Here is a 22,450-nt window from a genome sequence, read left to right as displayed (position 1 = left end):
CGGCCCTGGGGAATACCGACGAGGGTGACCATGAGGGACACGTAAAGGCCAGATTTACCCAGGTATTTCAGTCCCAAAAGATGCAGATAGCTGCCTAGTGGGGTTTACAGCAGGACAGGTGCCTAACTCCCATTGGAAGTTACTAGAGCCCAGGTTGTCAAAGGTATTTAGGTGCCTAACTTCCATTGAAATCAATGGGCACCAGGGGCCCAAACACCTGTGAGGATGCAGGCCTAGGCACCTAGCTTAATTTTAGGCTCCTAATCCCCTTTGGGACTCTGGCCCTAAGTCGTGACCTTCTCCAAAACACGATGTCGATGTCTGTATTGTTACAAACATTCTGAACACACACACACACACACACGCACACTTTCTCCCTTTCACTCACACCAGACCTTTACCTTTCTTTCTGGCCAGTTACATTCCAGATTATTTACCAGTGTCACTTGGCCACCTTTGCTCTTACCCGACTAGCCACAGGGCGGCTTCCCTGAGATCTCAGACGATGCCTCCCCTAATCCCCCTTCGCTTGGCCAAAGTTCTGTCTCACGGCCTTGCCCCATGTCTAGGGCTATCAGAGGGGTGCAATAACCCCACCACTGAATTTAACAGGGGCAAAAAAAAAGGTGCTGGCTTGCAGCCCTGGAGACCAAAGTCCTGGCTTCCTCCCCAGCACAGGTGCGCAGAGAGAGGAATCAGGTTGCAGCGGTTCCTCCAATGACTTGGCCTATCCTGGAGGGAGCTTTGCTAAGGAGGAAGTTCACTCAATGGCCCATTCATGGGGCGGGCAGGGAAGGGGATTTTTCCATTGTTTGTTCTTCAAACACGAGCAGTTGGGGAATGAACTCTGCCTGCCCCTTTTGTGTTTGAAGAGCAAACAAACATTGCAGAAATCCCCTTCCAGGGAGGCCAGGTTCAGCAGCTGCTTCCTCCCTGGGCTGTTTGTGTTGAGAAATCATGAGCGAGCCCCTGGCACCCCTACAACCAAAAGGCCATTCCAGGCTGAGCGCTCAACAGCTGTTGCAAATTTCCTCCCAACTCGGGTTTTCCTGGAAATCTCCTTTTTTCCCCTTCATCCCCCACCCCCAAAGCTCTGTTATAAAAGGGAGGTCTCTGTTCTCACTCCCAGCAGAGCCGCCTTTATCAAGACAAGACACAGCCCCTGATTTAGAGACAGATCTGCCGGAGTCTGCGGCCGGCATGGGTCACCTTTCGCCCTTCCTAGCTCTGGTGGTTTTGCTGGGCATCTCGGTGTGCGGTGAGTGCGTCCGTTCTCTGACCCTTCCCATACTCCCCGCTCTCTTTTCTGACTCATCCGGGCATGGCAGAGACGCGGGATTGCATGGGAGGTGGATACCGCAGGGCAGGCCTAGCTAAGAACTGACCCAATAAGTGAAGCAGTTGGGTGTCTGTGCCATAGTAATGTGCTTCCTTGCCACATAAAGGGACAACAATTTAACTTTGTAGCCTCAGCAGCAGGCCTAGGGGAACCTAGGACATTGCACCACTTTCTCCAGCCCCTTCCAGCTGAGGATCTCAAAGCACTTTACCAACCCTCTAGCTAATCTTATCAGCATCACAACCCCCCTCGTGACGGGGAAACTGAGGCATAGAGGTGGCATGCTTTGGCCTAGCTCACACAGTGAATCCGGGTCAGAATCTGTCTCAAACCTATAGACAACGCAGCTTCATCAGGCTCTGTCTCCCAAACGCCTAAACCCATAAACTAGGCTGGGCTTCTCAGGACACAACTCCCAGAGGCCACCGGCTGCAGGGTGTTTTTTTTTCAGGCCAAAAGGAATCATCTGACCTCCTGCATAGCAAAGGCCAGAGATACTCAGCCAGGGATTCCTGCACAGAGCAGAGGGTGGAGAGGGGAGGCAGTTTGAGACAATGCAGGTAAACAGAGGGGAGCATAGAACAAAACCTATTTTTGCTGGTGCAAAACTGTGAGAGGGCTGGGGGGAGGGGGGAAAGGAGGTTAAATACCCTGCCCGTCTGGGGAGAGATGGGGGTGGTGGAGCTGATAACAGAAAAGTTTGGGTGTGGAATCCGCTTGCTTGCCCTGATTGTTTTGCTGCAATAAAACCTGATTCCCTGGAAACCAAAAAGCATCTTGGGGTATAGATAGGATGATGCTAATAATAATAATCCAGAGTGATTGTTCATCTGTGGATCTCAAAGCGCTCTCCGAAGGAAGTGTCACGACCACCATTTTACATATGGGGAAATTGAGGCACAGAGATGGGACGGGACTTGTCCACAGTCACTCAGCAGATCAGTGGCAGAACTCATGTCTCCTGAGTCCCAGTCCATTGTGCTAGCCACTAGGCAACGTGGCCTCCCCTGGGATTAGGATACCATGGTGACTGTTGCTGGATGGATCTACAGCTGAGGTTTCCTCCATACCAGGGACTGAGATGGGTGGGGGGGAAGGTGGGGGGCACTGTTCATCTTATTCTAGGTCGCTGAGCTGGGATCATGCACTAGAATCAGGTGCAGATCTTTCACATGGTGGATGCAGGTACTGGCCATTGGTAAATATTGACTAAGGCCTCCTGCTATTCTCCCAAGCATGCAGCCAATCCACTGCTGCGGAAAAATCTTCATCCGAAACACCTGGAAGCATCTCATGTTTTGTACATGGGGCTTTCTTTTTAATTGTTTATTCTTCTTCAAGTTTCTGAAGGGGAGAGAGATTTTCACAGGTCCAGGAAAAAAAAATCTCTGATTGTCCAACCAGCCAGCAGAGCTCTGCAGACACAATCTAATCGGCTGCACCGTGAGCCTGGGCGAAATTATGTTTGACCATTATTTGCACAGGCAGTCTGACTGGTTAACACATGCTCTGCCCCGCGTTTGTTTTTAAAAAGCCAGGGGGCAGGTGATAGAAACCGGCTGACTCATCCTGGACCCATTTCAGCCCATCGCAAGAGAGACTCGTATGTGACGATACAGATGCGTTACATCCGAGCACTTGCTGAAGTCCAACCTGCCTGCCCCGCAGTTCCCACCTTGTGTTTGAAGGCAAACGCGCCCTTGTAACTGAATCAGGCAGAGGAGGGTCTCAAACCTGTCTGTCTTACACCCCAGGGGAGTGCCCCACCCAGCTGGCTGCTCCTCTAAAGATCTCGCTGGAGAACGCAAACCGTCCACGAAACAGAATTCTTGTCTCTCATCCATCAGACGAGAAGATGCTCAGACCCTGCTGGGGATGAGGGCCTGATACGTCCCTTAGCTAGATGCCCTGCTCTGGATGTGCTCCCCCAGCTCCCGTTAACACTAAGGGGAGATGCTCCACAGGAAAGGAAGCTGGGCAGAGCAGGTTCAGTGGCTAACGTTCTGTTTCTCCTCCCACCAGTGGGTCGCCCCAGGGGCCGTATTCTCGGGGGCTACGAAGCTCCTCCCCACCTGAAACCCTACATGGCTTCCCTGCAGGTGGATGGGAAGCATGTGTGCGGCGGGTTCCTGATCGCCGAGCAGTGGGTGCTGAGCGCGGCTCACTGCCTGGAAGACAAGTGAGTACCGGCCTTTGCATCCGATGGGGCGGGAGCGCAGTGCTGGAGAGAAAGGGGGCGCGGAGGCTGGGACCAGCTGGTTCTAACACAGACCCCAGTAGTTATTTCAGGGGATACTCTGGAGTGAAGAGCATAGGCCAGATCTTGCTCCCATCGCAGTCAGTGGAGGTTTGTCGTTGATTTCAATGGCTCCAGGGTTGTTTGAGGGTCACTATGGAGGGAAAGCCTGGGGCCCAGCAAGCACTGAGGCTGGATTCCCCTGTCACCCAAGGAGCACATGTTCCTCCCTCACCAGGGCTGGGCCCACAGGCAGGAGAGTCTGGGTTGACTCTCTATGGCTGGGGCAGGGGCGGCTCTAGACATTTTGCCGCACCAAGCATGGAGGGTCCGCTGGTCCCGCGGCTTCGGCGGACCTCCCGCTGCCCCGCGGCTTCAGCAGACCTCCCGCAGACACTCCTGCGGGAGGTTCGCCGAAGCCGCGGGACCAGTGGACTCTCCGCAGGCAAGCCGCCGAAGGCACCCTGCCTGCCGCCCTAGCGACGACCGGCAGAGCGCCCCCCACGGCTTGCCGCCCCAGGCATCGCTTGGAGCGCTGGTGCCTGGAGCCGCCCCTGGGCTGGGGAAAGGCAGAGGTTGACTACTGGTGATCGCTGTACATCGGGGTGAAGTGTACAGCCGTGAGGGACCGGAACGATCTTGCGGCTCAGTGCCGGGGGTGAGCAGAGCGCCTCACGCTACCGTCTCCCTCTTGACTGCAGGCACGGCAAGCCGTTCCAGGTCCTCCTGGGAGCCCACTCTCTCTCGCAGCCAGAACCCCACAAGCGCCTTTATGGGGTGCGCGCGGAGATCGGCCACCCTGGCAGCAGCACGGAGACCTACGACGACGACCTCCTTCTCCTCCAGGTGGGCACGACCCACACAGGCACCATCCCCCGCTGCAGGCACGGCGCCTCCCAGACCCCACTGGAGTCAATGGGGGGAAAAAACTCCTACTGACTCCCGTGGGCTTCGGGCCAGGCCCAGCTCCTCAAAGGCACCGAACTCCTGTTGATTTCACAGCTGAGATCCAACAGGCCTGATACCCCACGGACATCCCTGGCTGGGCTCATCTGATTCACCCCACTGCAAGGGAGAGAAGGGTGAAGCCCAAGGCACCGGCAAGGATAGGGCCCATTTTATCCACCAGCGGAGGGAGAACCCTCCCCACAAAGCAGCTGCGATCACACGTCTGCAGCAGGGACTTCAGTCACATTGGCACCGACTCCGTGGGTGCTCCGGGGCTGGAGCTCCCACAGGGGAAAAAAAATAGTGGGTGCTCATCACCCATCAGCCACTCGCCGATCCTCTGGGAGGCACTGGGGGAAGGGGGCCGAGCGGGGGCAGGAAGAGACAGAGCAAGGGTGGGGCCTTGAGTGGGGGCTGAGTAGGGGCAGGGCCTCGGGGCAGAGCGGGGGTGGAGCACCCACCTGGAAAAATGAAAGTTGGCGCCTGTGTCCCGTCACCATCAGTTGGGGTATTTCCCAGGTGATCGCCACGTACCCTGTGCTAACGCAGCACAGCTCTGTCCCCCTCTAGTGGCCACACCCGGTACAGCTTTGAGTCGCCTCCTGGTCCTTTTAGCTCAAGCTGTAGAGAGACTCCTGCTGGAAGATCCAGAGGTCCCAGGTTTAATCCCTGCCCAGAGCCCAGCCAGGGGCAGCGTTACAGCTACAGAGTCTGTCTCTCTCACCCCGACTGACCCTTGCCTCTTTGCCTCCCAAATCAGCTAGAGGAGAAAGCGATCCTCAGTGAGCATGTGAAGATCCTGCCCTTCCAGAGGCAAGACAGGGATGTCCCCACTGACACGGTGTGCGAGGTGGCCGGCTGGGGTAAAATGACCCACACCGGGAAGCTGCCTGACAAACTGCAGCAGGTGGAGCGTCCAGTGATCAGCCGGGAGACCTGCAACCACAGGACCCGCCACGACAACACCATCACGGAGAAGATGATGTGCACCGACTCCAAGAAGAAGGACACCTGCACGGTATCTATCTCTGGGGGAAATCGCTCGGCTCAGTTCTCTTGCCTGGAGGGGGAGGGGGGTCAGAGCTGCATCTATGCGCTTGCGTGTATCAGTGCGAACAGGTGAATGCGTGGGTATCTGTGCAGGCGGGTGTGTGTATGATTATTCTGGTAGCCTACCTATCCTCCTGCCCCCAGGGGTAACTTCTGGAGTCCTGGGTCCTTTGCTCTCTCCCTGCAGAGCTCTGGGGCCTAGTTCTCCTCTTAGGCTGGAGTCAGGCCTGACTTGCACCTGTCTAAGAGAGCAGAATCAGGCCCTGAATGTCACCCCCTTGCTGTTGGAAAGAGAGAGGAAGCAAAATCCTAGTTTGTATGGAGCAGATGTCCAATCCTATAGATCTCAAAGTGCTCCCCGGAGGTAGGTCTCTCTTATTAGCCCCATTTTACAGATGAGGAACCTGAGGCACAGATACTTACCACTGGTCACACTGCAAATCAGTGGCCAGATCACCACTGAAGTAAATGGGACCAGGATTTCTCCCTCGGTCTCCTGGCTGTTACACCCGAATCCACTGCACCAAACGGCCTCGCCTGGATACACGAATAAGAGGAATAACTAAAAGCCTAGATCCTTCCCCCTGCTTTTAGGGCCTGTCCACACAAGGAGCTATTACAGAGTACACTATTTCTGATAACTCCACGTGTGGACACTCTTATTCTGAATTAACTTAGTCCAGTGGATTAAACTAATGCACCAGTGAATTAAGGTGATTCTGAATGAGGCACTCTCATTCCAGAATAAGCGCATCCACCCATGGAGTTAATCTGCTTTAAACTCACACCCTGGATTAATTTTCACATGTAGCCAAACCCTTAGAGTCAGGTTCTGTCCCAGCTCGCCAATGACACCTACGCAAGATGGGCATCGACTGCGCCCGCCCTCACTCCAGAGCATTTGACACCCACTTGCCACAGGTGGAATTGGCAGCACAAATTGTAGCATCTTGACCTAGTCACCCCGCTGCCCCCATGAACACTTTGCAAAGCTGAATACAAGATAATTATCAGCATGTGAGCAAACACGCAGAGGTGCTTAATAAAACGTCGAGCTTATCTTCCAGGAAGCTACCCGGCATGCAGCTGCGGTGCGAGTTACACATCTCTTGCTACCTTGGAGCGGGGAGTTTGGTTATTTTTTAACCCCACGTAACTTGTTTTCTGTTCAAAAGGAATCGAACCATTCGGCGAGGTGGAAGGGTGGGGAGGTAGGAACCGTGGTTCGATCCAAGCGCTGTGTTATGGCTCAAGAGACCACACGGCCTAGTGGATAGGGAGTGGAATTGGGAACCGAAAATCCTAGTTAGGAACAAAGGACTTGCCAGGTCCATCTAGCCCGGTAGACAAGAGGGTCCAGAACCAGTTGCTTCGGGGGAACATGGAAGAACTCCACCATAGGCGAATGTGGGACAATCTGTTCCCGCTCCCCTCCATTCAGTCTCATCCTGATCTAATAGGTAGGGATGAGTTCAAGGTTTAGCATAATTAATGAAGACCTATTAAACTGAGATATTCCTGACATCCCTATAAATGTCCCATCTCCTTTCGGGACCTATTCCTGTCTCTACTGTGTGTGCCTGGGCCGACCACTCTGCTCTTCTGTGTCTCCAGGTCCCCTCCTGTCCCTTGTCTATGTAGCCTGTGGGTTCCTCGGGGTGGGGTGTGCCAGGCTTCGGGTCTGTGCAGCACCTGGCACAATAGGGCCTTGATCTCAGCTGGAGCTTCTTTGATCAAATATTGCCTTATTTGATGCAATACAAATAACGGGGAGACACAGGGCAAACTTCCCCCCACCATCTTGGGCAAGCGGGGGGAGGTGTATGTAACAGACGCTCCTCTAGCCCGGGAAGGGTGGTGATGGGTAGCCACGCCCAGCGTGGGGCTGATGGAGAGGAAGGCTGGCAGACAGCCTGGCTCCCAGCATAGCCATTGGCTGCTGAGCCGGCCCAGAAGGGGGCGGAAGAGGCACAGTGCCACCCGGGGCATGTGGCAAACTGACCTCCACCCCGAGGCTGATCCTGTGCCTTGATTCTCCAGGGGGATTCCGGCGGGCCGCTCGTTTGCAATGGGATCGCCGAAGGGGTGGTGGCTGCCGGCTCTCGGGTCTGTGGGAACTTCAAGAAGCCCGGAATCTACACCCGGATCCCCCCCTACGTCGACTGGATCGAGAGAGTCATGGCTTCAGCTAACTGAAGGCGGACGGGTCGGCCCTGGATTGGAAGGGACCAGCTGCCTGGCCCCCGCAGGAGCACACAGCAGACTCCACGCTATTTCCCAAGGGCAGGGCTAGCGGCTAGCATGGCAGAGAGCACTCAGACACTGCAAACGTCACTGTAACCGGACATCGGGGGCCTATAGGGCTGCGCCACCCCCGCTTTCAGCTCCCCTTGCAATCAGATAAGCTCAGTGCAGCACTTCCCCGCAAGCAGCATCCTGGAGAGGGGAGGAGACACCCTGAGCCTCCCGGACGACTGGCTTCTTCCACCCAACACAACGGCTGCTCCTGGAAACCACCCGGCCCAGTTCTCCTGTCTGCAAAGAGACATGTCTGGCCTGCCAAAGGGGCGGTTTGCAAGGGGGTGGGAAGGGAAAGAGGTTTTTCACCCTACAGGATGGGGCCCAAGGCAGGATTTCAGGTGGCATCTTCTCAACTCTGCCCTCCCCAGCGCAAGCCAGCTCCGGTGCAAACCTGACCCGCTGTGGCTGTTAGCAGTGAGCACAAGTATTGCAATAAAAGGGAACTGATTGTAACTGTGGGTCACCAGAGTCGTTGGGTTGCACAGATGTGACACACTGGGGGTCAAATTGGGGGGGTTCCTGGGGGAGGGGAAAGTGTAACAGGATCTTTCCTCATCCCACATCAGACGTGGTGCTTCCTCAGTTTCCCCACATGGGCCACTCACTGTCTCACGTTCTGGTGGCACTTCACTCTCCTGCTCTCGGATTTGAGATTCTCACGCGGCGCCGTGATTTAGCCCTCTGGCCAAACCAGAGTCCATTCCCTCCCCTCCGCAACCCCCCCCCCACATACACTGTGGGAGAGGTGGGGTAAACAAAAGGTCAGCCAAACAAGGCAGACGTCCAGCAACCTCACGCCGATCAACTGGGGCCACACCACGTGCCGCCTCCACCGAGCTCCAGTTCCCCTTCCAGTCCTGGCCCGGCTCACGGGTTCATTTGCACAGGGCAAGAGGAGAGAGCGTGGGGGAGGGCACTGCTTCCTCCCTCCCTCCCTGGATGGCCCAGCCTGGACCCCGAGCAAGCACAAGTCTCAATTCCCTTCCTTGCCAGCCTGCCCAGGCTCCTTGCTTCAGGAGCCATCCCTCCTGCAGGCCTCGTAATTCCCTTCCGAGGCGGGGGCTGCTGTGCTTGCCCTCTGGCCTCCCTGCAGCTCTCCGCCATGCTCACCTGCCCCAACCCATCAGCTGGGAGGCAGATCCCTAGGCACTGGTGGGGCTGAGTGCAACTCCCCTTAAAGGGCCAGTGCACCCTGTGATGGGAGGTGCTGATTTATTCAGTGCTGGCGCAACAGCCCTCGGGGTTGAAGGTGTCTGCCCACCGCACAGGCGGCGGCGGGGTGAGAATCCCGCACGGAGCACCAGAGCCCTGCCCTGGAGGGACGAGAGGGGAGCTGTTTCTGGGTAGGCCAATGGGTGCTGGGTAGGGGGGAGGGTTTGGAGCAGGCACTTTTTCCACTGGGGCCAGGGTGGAGACTCATCAAACTCATCACACCTTCCAGGCGTCACCTAGGCTGGATCAGAACCGAGAGGCCAAAGAAAGACTCTCCCCGCGCCATCCCTCTGGTTGCTACTATTGTACTGATGAGTATTGGGTAGATGGTGCCAAGAAACGCTTGGTCCTTGACACTATGTGGAAGACACGGTTCCTGTCTCAATGGGCTTCCAGTCTGAAGCACTTTTCCTGCTGAGGACATCTACTGATCTCTCCCAGCCTATCTCCCAACCCTCTGAAGGTCTCATTCATCCCTAGTGTAGCTTCATTGACTTCCAGGCAGCTACACCAGGGATGAATTTGGCTTCAATGCTCATGGGGAGTCTCCTTGTCTGAAGGGAAGGCTGCATAGACAGATGGGAATCACCAGACTGGATCAGAACCGAGGTCCACCATCCTATTTCTGACCAGTGGCCAGCACTGGCTGCTTCAGAGGAAGGTGTAAGATCTATACAGTAGGAAGTTAGGAAGTCATCTTTTCTAGTTGCCATCAGTTAGAGGTTGGTTTACCCCTTGAAGCAGGGGGGTTTATATCTCCATAGTTCTTGAGCTCATTGGTATTCTGTGGCCGTAAGTTCCACAGGCTCATTGTGCCAGTTCTAATGCCAGCTGCCATTCAAAGAAACGAGAACCTGGTGAACTGGGGGTCTGTGGTGGTCTGGCATGGGAGCGGGATGGGAATCCCAGTTGAGCCATGCTGGTTTGTAGTATCTGCCAGGGAGGGGGAAACTTTCAAACTGATGGCAAAGTTCAACCGAGCAAAATAAAAACCCAGCCACAAACTCTGCCAGGTTCGTTGGGAAACAGTCGTGCCCAGTTGTGGGTTCTCCCTGGGGAATTTGATGCCTCTGGAGATGGCAAGGTGAGGAACTAGCATGGATGCTGGATGACTTAAAAAACTGCAAACATCTCCCAAACTTTGCTTCCCCAGACCAAGGCAGATCCATGTCTGAGTTACACACTGTGAGATGCGGGGGGCATCCAGGGGGTCCGATGGCTCTGAACTGGGAGCTGGACAGTTACATAAACAAATCTCCATCTCACCAGCTGCCCCTCCCAGCCGCCTCCAGGGCAAAGCCCGACTGCCGTGCATTCCCGATGCAGCCCGCTCAGTCGCAGCAGAGGTGCAGAACGAGCCGCAGGTGAGCAGCGATCAGGGCTCTGGAGTCAACAGAAGTCCAGTGCTTGGGGGCCTCCGGCTCACCAGGGATCAAGGCTGCTTATTGGATGTTGCATGACACCCTCTCAACACAGGCTGTTGTGTACTTTGCCCTTTACACAACAGTGACAGCACAAAGAAACCACTGGCACAGTAGCCAAATAACCATATTACTAACAACATACAACATGCAAGGCCTCGTTACACACACACACACACACACACCCTGTTGCTCTGGCTGGGCTCTAAAACCTAGAGCCCAGCGAGCACCACTCGAGAGCGCCCAAATTACTTAAAGGGAAATCACCCAATTCCGCTACACTGCACAGTCCAACAGACGTGCTGCTCTCCACCTCTGCTCCCCTTCCCGCCCAAACCTGCAGGAAGATGATCAGGCCCCAGCATCTGCCTTGGTTTTACTTGTACATAAGGAAGTGAGCTGAGACCCTGCAAACTCATTCCTGAGGGGAATGCGCCTTGGGGGCTCTGTTTTCCCAAGTCCTTGCAGCTGGGACGGGCGCTCAGCACGATGGAGCATGGACTCTGCTGTTAGACTTGGCCTCACCCGCCTTCTCTCGCGTCTCCTCTGAGCAGGTTGTGGCTCTGTGGTTTCCGTTTTGCAGAGAAAGCACCTTCATGCTGATCCAAGCAATTTGCTGCTCCCTTCAAAGGCATAAGAGCCCGGCTGCGTTTTTATTTCAGCCCAGTCACGCTTCGAGGACACAAGAGATGGAGAGATCCTGCATTGTCCTGCTGGGGCTGCTGCTGGCGTGTTCCTGCCATGCAGGTAAGTGAATCGCACACCTGGGCCTGCTCTTGTTTCTCTGGCGGGATCTGCACCAGCCATGGAGCTGTGTCATAGCAAACCCCACCTGCTCACTCCCTCACCTGGCATTGCACTTTGCACAGGCTTTGGCTACTGCTGCAGTCAGATCCAGCCACTCTTCTAACATGGGATACAGCTGAGAGGCAGTGGGCATATGCGGGGGAGCAGTATTCGACATCATGTCTTCTGGCCTTAGAGATCACAGGAGCCACGTGCAGGGGTAGAGATGTGTAAACTCCCTGCGACGCTGGGAGCACAATCTTCCACTCCCTCCAGGTCTTCCTGCATCCGACTCACCAGCTGTCGGGCGCATGTCTGTTTCCACCACTCACCTCACCAGTCTCCAGGCTTTGGTTTCTAGAGGCTGGTGAACGCTGGACTCCCCTTAGCCAGGTCCTGCATGGACGCACGGCTGGCCAGAATGGCAGCTGCTCTGACGATTTTACATGCAGGTCAAATTTTGCCCTGGGTTGCACCACTTTGCTGGGGTTGAACCTGACCTTCTCGCTGCTCGGCTGTCCCAGCTGCTCTCCCGGAGCAGGGCAGATACGCTCAGACCAGCGGACAGTGCGAATCCTAACGTCTGCTCTCTCTCTGCTTTGCCAGGCGACAGCAGATAAACTCCGTTTTCTCCCCTTTGGCAGGCAAGCAGGATGCTCTGATCCTCGGGGGACGCAGAGTGCAGAATCACTCCAGGCCCTACATGGCCATCCTGGAAAGCGATTATAAGGAAATCCTGTGTGATGGGTTCCTGATCCAGCCAGAGTGGGTGATGACCGCAGCCCATTGCAGGAGCTCCAGGTGGGTGCCTTGATCGTTCAGCTGAAAGCTCCTGGGAAATAGGCTCCTGGGGAGCTGGAGGCATAAACCCACCCTGCACCGTGGGCTGCACATAAAGGAAGAACTAGCCCCAATGCGTCCCCTCTTTGTCCATACTCTGCACAGCCAGGATTCGTAGCTTCTAGCAGGCGTCTCTCTCCCCAGGCTCTTACACTGCACTAGTCAGTCATAGCTTCTCAAATGAGGAAACTGAGGCACAGGGAGGAAAAGTGACTTACTGACGGGCTCACCCAGCCGGTCAGTAGCAGACAGGCTGAGAACCCTGGTCTCCTGTTTCTAAGCCCTGCTGCTTTAGCCATGGAACCACGCTGCCTGTCTCAAGGACAGTGCGCGGGGTCTGGGTTGCCGGTGATGGCTCTGTTCACGGGAATGTTGCTTCTCACAGAAACATGCGAGTCCTGATTGTGCTGGGGGTCGAGCTGCTGAGCGAGAGGTCCAACCACATATGGGACATCGCAAAGTTTTACCCGCACCCTGATTACGACTCCACCACCTTGGAAAATGACATCATGCTGGTCCAAGTAAGTACCTCCTCCCAGTTCTCACCCAATCCCAGGGAGCCCAGGGTCGTCATCACAGTTAAACACAAGGGCTGAAAGCTGGGGAGTGTAGGGATCACTCCAAATCCACATCAGAGAGAGAGAGAGAGAGAGAGAGAGTGTGTGTGAGAGAGAGAGAGAGAGAAAGAGAAAGAAAGAAGGAAAAGCCTGTGCTATAGTAATTGAGTTTTATTTGATAGTCAGGCTTCTCCTGCTGCTGGGATGTCCTAGTTCTTTGGCAATGGCTAATATTCCAGGGCTGACGAGTTTACGCTCCATGGACAGAGGAGCACGTAGCAAAAATGATGAACCGAGAGACCGGGGGGAGTCTCTCCTGGAATTGCCCAATGGGACAATTTGCCTGGCTACTTAACATCTCCAGGGCTTGACTCTCCACTGCCCTGCACCTGCTGCAGGCATCAGCACCTGCGCAAAGCACTACTGAATCGTAGCTCTTTGCACTGGTGTAAATGACCGCGGGCGTTGCAGGCCAAGGGTGGAACCTGGACCATGGTTTCTAGGTTATTTGACTGCCCTCCCGAGTCGCTGGGAGGTGAACATCAGCCCGGTTCAAAGGGGCTCGTGCAAATCATTTAATCGGTTCTTTGCGGACGTGCTATTTCTGATGCTGGGAATGAGGACAAGGGGGTTCAACATCTGCCCTGCTGTGTATGTCCCACTTACACGTACCTTTTCAGTCTCAGGATGCTCTGGTGTCGCTGACAGCGTGATCTTTGTCGGCTATCGCCTTGCAACGCTGCTTTATAACCTGCATTTGACGGGCTCCCTGCGAAAGGGAGGGGATCCAATGTCAAGCTAAGAAACACACAGATACATAAAAAAATAGATTCGCTGACAATCCAGGCTAGAAAAGCCTTTGGTTTCACGGTTCTTTCTGCCACGAGGGACCAAGGTTTTAAAAACTGGGAGATTATATTTTAGATTATATTACATCAGTGCCTTGGTATCTGAACTGAGATCCCCTGTGCTCGGCTCTGCACAGACAGAGATTAAGAGACAGACCCTGCTGGAAGCCCTCACAGTCTAAACAGGCAAAGGCGGGGAGAGGAAAAAGAGGCTGAAATTATTCTCAAAAGCACCGAAGTCCCTGAGAGCTGCTGGGTATTCAGCACTTTTAAACACCAGTTCTCTTTTTTAGGTGCCTAAAATATAGGGATTCGGACTCCCAAGTTTTTTAAACTCTTGGCTCTACTTTCCGACAGATAAAAATGCCTGACTTTTCCTCTAGAGGGCACCAGGCTCCATCAAAGGCAGCCACTGTGTATTTAAAGCAGAGGTGGGCGAAATGTGTATTTCCAGCCAAAGGCCCAAACTACCTGAAATCCGAATCTAGGGTCTCTCCACCAAACCCAAAACGCTGGCCCATCACAGGCCCTTTAGCAGACAGGCTAAGATGCTTCCCAGAGCCCTTGTGCCCGTTGAGCGTTGACTGACAAACAAAAAGGGCATTAGGTCCTCTGCTAAGCAACTGAGTGAGGAAGCATGTGCTGTGAATTCATTCTCCCACTGTCCGCAGCTGAACACCCCTGTTCCCTACGATAACACGGTTCAACCAGTGAAACTCCCGCAGCAGGACAGGGAGATCCCCTGCACGGCTGCCTGCAGCACCGCCGGCTGGGGACGCACCAGGAACGGCGATGGGGACGCATCAGGGATGCACAGCCAGGTTCTGCAGGAGGTGAACGTCACCCTGGTTCGTAGGAAGTCTTGCGCATCACTCCACACACGGAAAATCACCAGGAATATGATCTGTGCTGGGAACAAGGAGCACAACGCCTGCCAGGTACCTTCTTTTCTCTTGCTCACTGAGGAGAGGCCTGATGAGTAGCTCCAAGGACACAGTTACCAGGGCCACAGTTACCCCAGAAACCCTGGGGGATTTCTTCCCAATGGGGCATCCTGGGTAACTGATTGGCCCCTTACTGTAGTGCAATCAGCAGTCCGTTTCCTGAGTGGTTTAGACCAGGCTGGGCTACAGGCAGACTGTAGGTGATCTGCCTGTGGAACTCATTGCCACAGGATAGCCTCAAGAGCATAGCCGGTTTCATAAAAGGACTGGATGTTTCTGTGGATAATAGGAATATCCAGAGTTATGATAATATGGATTTGGGGGCAGGGGTGGAGGGATATAAATTCGCATGTTTCAGGGCATGATCCAACCGCTAACTATAAGAGGTCAGGAAGAAAGGCTCCCTGGGGGCCCATTATCTCATAACAACCTACTCCTGGGGTTTTCGCAGCTTCTTAAACCTATAAACAGCTGGCACTGTAGGAGGACAGATCCTGGAGCTCTGGTCTGATCCAGTGTGGTAATTCCCACATTCGTCATTAAGATCCAGATTCGGCTGCCAGGCTCATTGGACTGCAGGCTTCCTTCAGCGAGCGTAAAACGCTGCTGGTCTGATTCGTCAGCCTCTCACCCCCTCTTTGCCCTGGTGCAAGTGACTGCGCGAGAGGCAGGGCGAGGGAACGGCTGGCCCACTGAGTTCAAGGGGTGATGCGGCGAGAGGTGGGGGGGCCTAGAGATCAGGGTGCTAGCTTGGAACATGGGACTGCTCCTTTGCAGGCTTCCTGTGTGCCCAGGGTTAAGTCACTTAGGTCCAGATCAAAGGGATTTAGGCACCTGACTCCCAGAGGATTTAGGTACCTGCCTTTGAGGATCTGGGCCTTGCTCTCTCGGGGCCTCAGTTCCTCCTCCATAACCTCAGGACAATAGCACTGCCCCACCGCGCAGAGGGGCAGAAAGGGTAGAGGCGGAGAGACAGCGAGGTGCTCAGATACTGTGATAACGGGGCCATAGAAGTACCTTAGGTAGTTGCCCTGAGACATGAGTCAGATCAGGCTTCCATGGTTCCTGTGCTGTTAACATGCGACCTGGCTCTCCTGTGTCACGTCTGCAGGGCGACTCGGGCGGGCCGCTGGTTTGCAATGGCGTGGCTGAAGGCGTGGTCTCCTTCGGCAGCAAGGAATGTGGCAAGACCCCGACGGTTTATACCCAGATCTCCAGATACCTGCCGTGGATCAACAAAGTCATCAAGTCGGCCAGTTAAAGGATCCGGGGGGGCTACTCAACACCCATCCTTCCCATCCAGCAACATCTCCCTTCTGTAAATCCTGCCCCAGCACCCCCACCAGGAATGGCTCTCTCACCCTGCTCCCCCAAGTGCAGCTCAGAACCCCACCCGCACCTGACTCTATTAAGAAAAACACAAGCCGAGCACGTGCTTGCTTTAACCACTTCGCTGCTGAGCAGAACAGCAGGGGCTCACCCCAGCTGGGTCTGGTGGGCTCTGATGGTGCACAGGATAATGCTGCTGGGGACCCAGGCCTGTCCTAAAGGCAGTGAAAGGATTAAATGGGGAAGAGAGATTTTTACATCTAGATAATCCAGTCTGGGAGAGTAATCCATTTGTTCTCTGTTTAATTCAGTGGTGACAGCGATCAGTGTGAGTTAGTGGCTGCACCACTGGGGATAAGAGCCTACTATAGCTAGCAGGGTTACTCCTTTAGCTCAAGCAGTAGACTCTCTGCCTTTAGTACTAGAGATCAGGGGTTCAGTCCCCAGTAACAACACCCGAGGATGGTTGTGTATCCATACCCCACCTTCCCAATCTTGGCCTGCCCACTGATACTACCAGAACTGGCCGTTGCCTGACCCATGTTGCAATGGCTAGAAAGAGCTCTGAATTCTTCTTTCCTTCATTTGGCCCATGCAAACGCAGGAGCTCATTTCCTTTGCCCATAGTTTGTTCCACCCACCTGCTGTTTCTTGTCTTATATAGCTCGTAAGTTCTTTGGGGCAGGGACCATCTCTCTCTGTTTGTACAGCACCTGGCACCAAGAAGCCCTGATTCATTTTGGAAGCTGCTAGGCCCTACCAGAAATACACACAATAAATAATATCCTGCTGCTATTTTGATACTATGAGGCCTTTTGCTTTTCAGTGTGAAAAATGCTTTTTGTCTGATCCTAATAAATCTGCTTCATACCTGGCGTTTGTGTGAAACCTGCTCAGCAGAAACAGTTCCTTTCTCAGGGAGGATTTATTTGCAAATATTCCAGCTGCAGATTGGGAATGCCTCCTTTCCACCCCCTTCCAGTGGATGTGTGCGCTAACTGAACCCAGGGCTCTGTACATACTGCTTGGGATCAGAGCACCTAAGCTGTGTGTCATATGCCCTATAGTGTATGTGTAACACCGACAGAGCCCGGTCGGCGGCGGGTGGGATCAAACCTGGGATCTCTGGAGCTTAGTGCATGAGCCTCTACAGCATGCGCTAAAAGCCGACTTGCTGTTAGCGAAGGCTGTAGCGCAGACTCATCTGATCTCTCTCTCTAAGTGGTCTCGGTGCCACTAGCTGGGACAGAACCCTACATCCGGCAGGTGTGTGGGTTACATCTGCACATGATGGGGATTCTCCTTTAGCCCAGCCGAGAGGGGCCTGTACCTGTGCCTATGGGTGCAAGTTCTGTGCCGTGATGTTTTGAGGATAGTGAATTTGTGAGGCTGAGATAGGAACCCAGAGGAAGCAGTTCTGTAGTTTTTCTTGTGAGCGCCTATCCCACCACTGAGATCAAGAGAAAAGCTGGGGGAGAGGGAAAAACACCTCGTTCTAGTCCCCACTGGCTTTGGCTTTTGAAGTCCCTCCTTGGTCATGGAGAGGAATGTCATCCCACATCAGCCATCATGTGTCTGTCATGTATACATATGTGTGTGCACACGACACAGGCTCTGCAGCGTGGCCATCTCTAGCCAAGCTTAGGTCAGCAGCAGGCAGTTCCTGTGCTGGAGCGCAGCAGTCGAAAGCTGCTCTCGGATGAAGGCGGAGCAGTTGGCGAGGGCCTCAGCCTCCGTTCAGGTAGGAAAAAGGAAGCGAACGCCAAAGCTTTAACACTTGGGGCGGGGATAACTGCCAGGGCAAACCATAGATCTGATGCCACCTTGTCTTAGACTGGGATCTCCTCTGAGCAGGCCCTACTGCAGTTCCCAAACTTTAACAACCCGTCAACCCCTTTCACTAAAATGTCAAGTCTCGCGAACCCCCTCCTAAAAATGAATATTTCCAGGGATTTTCTCATCTACCCGAGTATAAATTATAACAGCAGTGATCTTGGCAATATAACATTTGTTTTTATGACATGCGTATCACACACTATTTATTATTAATTATTTATCATTACAGTATTTTTATTACATTATGAAAACGGCACCACTCTTCCTAGATCTCACTTTGAATAAGCCTGTTACAAGACAAGGCTCCTATGTTTCATCAAGGAGGATCAGATGTGAAACAGCAGGAAGGGACTTAAGGAGCCAACTCAAAGCATTCCAGGCAAACAATGCACGTTACAACAAAGCTTAAACTTGTTCTTCGTCATAATTTTAAAAACAATCTTCGCTGCCTATTTCATTTGACAAACAGCAAAAAATATCCACCTCCCTTTCCATTTCTTATAAGGGGTCTTGAAGTTGAAATCTCCTCACTGTGATAGATGCTTGCTTTGATCTGCTTAGCTCTTGGAAGTCCAGGGGCTCTGGGCTGCTGGCCCCATGCTCCCTAGGGGCAGCTCTGTCCGCCATTAAGGAATTTTTCCCCGAGACCCCCCTGAAACATTTTGCGAACCCCCGTTTGGGAACCACTGCCTTAATGTATCATGTTCACTGGGGTCCCCTTCCATTTCACCCCAGTTACAGATGCTTAGGGCCCTGGTACAACTGCCCTCTCTTCCTCCCCCACCCCATCAGCCCAGCCCCGGAACAAAGCAGAGTTGAGTCAGGTCTATATTGGACTGGAAGTTCTCAAGGGATGAGTGGTGGCAAAGGTTGGTGTTCTTGTATCTGCCCCAGTGCTGTAGAGGGCGCTGTGCTGATGGAGGTGCAAAACTGAGCCCCTGATTCCACTTGTGTTCCTTAAAGATCCCATGGATTCATAAGGACAGGGGGGTTAATCCCAATGTCTGGGGCAAATTCAACTCAGGCCATTACAGCTGTAGAGGGGGAGCATCATTAATCTGCCCATCTAGATTACTTAGCTCAGAGTATTTGAAGTGGTGGGACGGGAGCTCAAAGCAACAAACTGCCATTTTAGGATCTATCATGTAACCTCCTCCCATCTGCAGCTCAGGTCATATGTGGGCAAGTCAGTTTCAGGTGTCCCTGGTCCACACTCATCTAATGAATCTCATTAGAGGGGTTATAATTCATCTTCCACCTTAATGCAAGAAATGTCTATGTCAGCTCAAAAGTGCACAGGCTGCGAGAGCTTCTTTTCTGTCAGCAGCTACTTTACAAGAAACCACCTCAATCAATGAAAGATCTGCTTAGGAAATGCTGTCAAGGCATCACTCTGCCCAGGTACTTAGATTGATCATCACCACCTATTTATCTGATGCAAAGCTGCAGAGCTCGATACAGAAGTTTGGAGTCAGCGTGCCTCACCCAGCACAGCTCTCCCGCCTGGAAGGACCAGGTACATAATTCGGAGGCACTCAGCAAATTAAATCATCCATGCCCCAGGCCTCTGGATGCTAGCAAAACAGGTCAGGCTTACCCGCCATGCACTGGGATGCATAGTTCACATTTAAGGCCAAGATCCAGCTCTTTTTTCGATGAGCATGGACCAAGACCTCGCATCTCTGCTTTCCACTGGGCTCAGACCAGACAAGGAGTAGTTTAAAGATCAGAGGAAAAGGCTGCGTATATGCAGTAGAGCTCTTGCTGGTGGCTAATCAGAAGTGAGTAAAGTATATTACCCAGAAAAGTCACCTTCAGCTAGGAGCGTCTGCAGGGAATTCTTATTAACGTGTATGACAGGAACACTCAGAGGCCTCAGCCCAGATCAGCATTCCATTGTCCGAGGTGCTGCACAGACACATAGGGAGAGACAGTCCCTGCCCCACAGAGCTTGCAATCTCAAAAGATGTGTTGCTATCTTCATTTCACAGGCAGGGAACTGAAGCACAGCAAGATTAAGTGACTTGACAATAGTCGTACAGAAACCAGTGGCAAAGCCAGAAATGGAACCCAGAACCTTCACCACCAGGCCAACCTGAACGGTGGCCCTCCCACCAGCAGAGCACATTGAAACATCCCCTTCCAGGGGCTTAATAATCTGTCATAGTTTCTCCTCCGACATTTGTACGCGGGGCAGGCGATGGTGCAGCAGCGAGAGTGAAACGTTTTGCCTCTTGGCACCTTGCAAGGCAGCTCAGCGATAAGATCGAGAGCTGAGACATTTGTTGTTTTCGTTCTTTTTTTTCCAGCAGAATCTGCAAATTGCTGATAAGAGAAATAACCAGTATAGTCTCGCAGCTTAACTGGCCGTGGGAAGGAAGTGAGGGATAATCTCGGTATCGCAGCACTCCCGCCTCGAGTCTATTAACAACCATTTTGGAGCGGCAGATTCCTGGATAGAAAGATGACTTCTGATTAACTCAAAGATACTAAACCTCAGCTAATTCTCCCCTCCCCCCATTTTAAATTGCTCGTGATATCTTTCATCTAAAGAGAACAAATGCTTAGCACACAAAAGGCAAGGTGCGATAACTGATCATTGGTATTACAGGAGCACAGGCAGATCCCGTTGTGCTAGGTACTGTACGTATAGACAGTCCCTGTCCAGACGAGCTTACAATCCAAATAGAGAAGGGCTGGGTGGGGAAACAGAGGCACAGAGACCTGCCCAACATAAGGGCACATATCACCTGATTCTCTGGCCAACACCCTACACACTCAACCACTTTGTCTCCACTGAAGGAGACAAACTGCCTATTACCTGGCTTCTTGTGCCTTCCTCTGAAGCAGCTAGCCACTGCCAGCGATGGCTACTGGCCCAGATGGATCACTGCTCTGACATAAGAATTGCTCTGTTGGCTATCACAGTGGCATCTAGAAACCTCAACTGAGATCCGGGCCTGTTGTACCAAGCACTCCACAGAGACATAGTGAGAGATGGTCCCTGCCCCACAGAGCTGACAACCTAACTAGAGAGGCTGGACAAAAAGATTATTATCCCCATTTTACAGAGGAGAAACTGAGGCGCAGAGAGCTGAAAAGACTCACCCAGGGTGACACTGCTGGAAAGTGGACCCACATCTCTTGAATCCCACCCCACTGCCCCGATGTCTTACTATGTGTATGGACAGCACCTGTGTAATGGGAGGCCACCTCGGCCAGGCCCTCTGGGCACTGCTGCAATACGAATTATTGATGCAGAGGAGTGAGATTGGAGAGGGTGGTAGAGGGGTGGGGCAGAACGGAACAGAAAAGGAATGGAATTCCTACCCTATGGGGACACTCTTGACCACCATGGGTCTGAATCAAGGTGATATCTGTGGACTTTCTTCTCTTGCCCCAGAGTAGGAGAGAGAGAGCGAGAGAGAGTGGTCGAGAGGCCAGGTCACGAGCCAGGAGAACCCCTCAGTTGTATTTGTAGTTCTGACACTAGGTGACCTTGGACACATCCCTTTGAGAGCTATGGATGACAATCGCTGTATTAGAGCGCGGTATTATCATCTTCCTGCCATTGATGGTTTGCACGAGAAACAGCTCTGATCCCAGGAACATCCTAGCTGCATCTCCAGCAAGAAATGCAAACTGAGAAACATCATCTGGCTCCTCACAAGACAATTTAGAGACGCTGAATGACTTTGGGAGGGTGAGAACAAAAAACCCTGAGCAGATTAACTCAGATTTGCATAAGAGCCACAATAAGCGGGTAATTATAGCCTGACAGAAATGTGCAAGGGATCATCCTCCACCAGACGTTCAGTTATATCACCACAACACCAATGGATTAAACCCTGGCTGCCGGTTCCTCATTGTGAGCTTGTAGGAGGCTGAGTTGGTGGAAAGACTCCGATTGACTTCAAAGGGATTTGAGTTAGGGCCCAGTCACCCCCCTTTCTTGCCAACGCACACTCCAGCCGACACCTCAGAGACAGCATGGCAATGCGGATTCTAAGCTGCAGCCCAAACACTGAGCAGCCGATACTGAGACCCCAGTACAACAGGAGACACGATCTCTGATGTGTAGATTACATGGTGCATAAACTATCCCTCCCCTTTTCGCAGAAGGGGAAAACTGAGGCTTAGGCCAGCAAAGTGCCTTGCCCAGGGTCACGTAGTGGAGAGACCCAGAAATAGATCTTAGATGTCCTGGCTTACAGTCCATCCAACCGCTAGGCCAGCCTGCCTGAGGCCAAACCATTTCCGCCATCGTTTGAGTCATCACCAGTTTCTCTGGTTAGAGTAGGGTGGGGGATGGAGCTGGTCTCTAGTGCCCCCTTGCAGTGAGTCCGCAGTAGCATTCACAGTCTCCAAAAGGAGCCGGTCTAGCTCTGGCAAGCTGTGGGGTGGGAGCAGGGTCATTGGTGTTTGCAGGGGGAGAAAAAGTGCCCGAATATTAAGCAGAGGCTCTTTAAATGCAACCGAGCAGGCTGGAAAATGTCAGAAACGAGCCCCAAACAACTTAATAAAAGGAATCAAACCGTGTCCTAAAAGAGTCGGCCAAAGCAATATGGGAAAGGCCCCGGAGCATCCATGCCTGACCACTGGCTTTGAGGTGGGATCTCTCAGGCCAGGAGGATCGTCCCCAAAAGGATGGGACTCTCTGTGACAGCAATATTGATTAGTGACGGGTTCTGTCCACCTAGGCCATAAATAAGCCTCAGGAGGCTTCTGAATCCCCCTCCCTGCCCCAATTTCCAGATGCACAATTATTAGTAGCAGTGGGATAGCAGCACCCGTAGCTCAAGC

General features: G+C 53.2%; 3 protein-coding genes across 6 annotated transcripts in view; 2 read left to right on the top strand and 1 right to left on the bottom strand.

The window, feature by feature from the left end:
- PLPPR3 (phospholipid phosphatase related 3) overlaps window positions 1-15,615 on the bottom strand; it is a 34,989-nt gene extending 19,374 nt beyond the window's left edge. For 3 of the 4 annotated variants that reach the window (XM_039515670.1, XM_039515677.1, XM_039515673.1), the window contains exons 1-2: window positions 15,500-15,615; window positions 13,363-13,459 (exon numbers count right to left, since the gene is read on the bottom strand). The gene's annotated coding sequence lies outside the window, so the exon portion shown is untranslated. Of the gene's footprint in view, window positions 1-4,984; window positions 5,126-13,362; window positions 13,460-15,499 lie in introns of those variants that run through there. The other variant, XM_039515674.1, reaches the window with a different exon arrangement.
- On the top strand, window positions 1,115-8,327 carry LOC120391700 (complement factor D-like). The gene is made up of 5 exons (XM_039515688.1): window positions 1,115-1,258; window positions 3,362-3,518; window positions 4,277-4,421; window positions 5,284-5,541; window positions 7,614-8,327. Exons 1-5 carry the CDS (start codon window positions 1,201-1,203, stop codon window positions 7,767-7,769), a joined length of 774 nt encoding a protein of 257 aa, XP_039371622.1. The 5' UTR covers window positions 1,115-1,200; the 3' UTR covers window positions 7,770-8,327.
- LOC120391701 (mast cell protease 1A-like) lies at window positions 11,150-16,615 on the top strand. Its single transcript, XM_039515689.1, has 5 exons — window positions 11,150-11,254; window positions 11,938-12,094; window positions 12,519-12,654; window positions 14,210-14,476; window positions 15,594-16,615. Exons 1-5 carry the CDS (start codon window positions 11,197-11,199, stop codon window positions 15,741-15,743), a joined length of 768 nt encoding a protein of 255 aa, XP_039371623.1. The 5' UTR covers window positions 11,150-11,196; the 3' UTR covers window positions 15,744-16,615.
- Window positions 16,616-22,450: the final 5,835 nt, after the last annotated feature.

This window comes from Mauremys reevesii, linkage group 26 (assembly GCF_016161935.1).
Source record: "Mauremys reevesii isolate NIE-2019 linkage group 26, ASM1616193v1, whole genome shotgun sequence".
NCBI classification, from domain to species: Eukaryota; Metazoa; Chordata; order Testudines; family Geoemydidae; genus Mauremys; species Mauremys reevesii.
This window is presented reverse-complemented; position numbering and strand designations above follow the sequence as displayed.

What these genes read in the sequence shown, in the direction of transcription:
- LOC120391700 (XM_039515688.1), top strand. Translation starts at nt 1,201, where the DNA reads ATGGGTCACCTTTCGCCCTTCCTAGCTCTGGTGGTTTTGCTGGGCATC. An exon ending in GCTCACTGCCTGGAAGACAA is followed by an intron (nt 3,519 to 4,276) that starts GTGAGTACCGGC and finishes TCTTGACTGCAG; the next exon opens with GCACGGCAAGCCGTTCCAGG. An exon ending in ACGACCTCCTTCTCCTCCAG is followed by an intron (nt 4,422 to 5,283) that starts GTGGGCACGACC and finishes CTCCCAAATCAG; the next exon opens with CTAGAGGAGAAAGCGATCCT.
- LOC120391701 (XM_039515689.1), top strand. Translation starts at nt 11,197, where the DNA reads ATGGAGAGATCCTGCATTGTCCTGCTGGGGCTGCTGCTGGCGTGTTCC. An exon ending in ATGACATCATGCTGGTCCAA is followed by an intron (nt 12,655 to 14,209) that starts GTAAGTACCTCC and finishes CACTGTCCGCAG; the next exon opens with CTGAACACCCCTGTTCCCTA. An exon ending in AGGAGCACAACGCCTGCCAG is followed by an intron (nt 14,477 to 15,593) that starts GTACCTTCTTTT and finishes TCACGTCTGCAG; the next exon opens with GGCGACTCGGGCGGGCCGCT.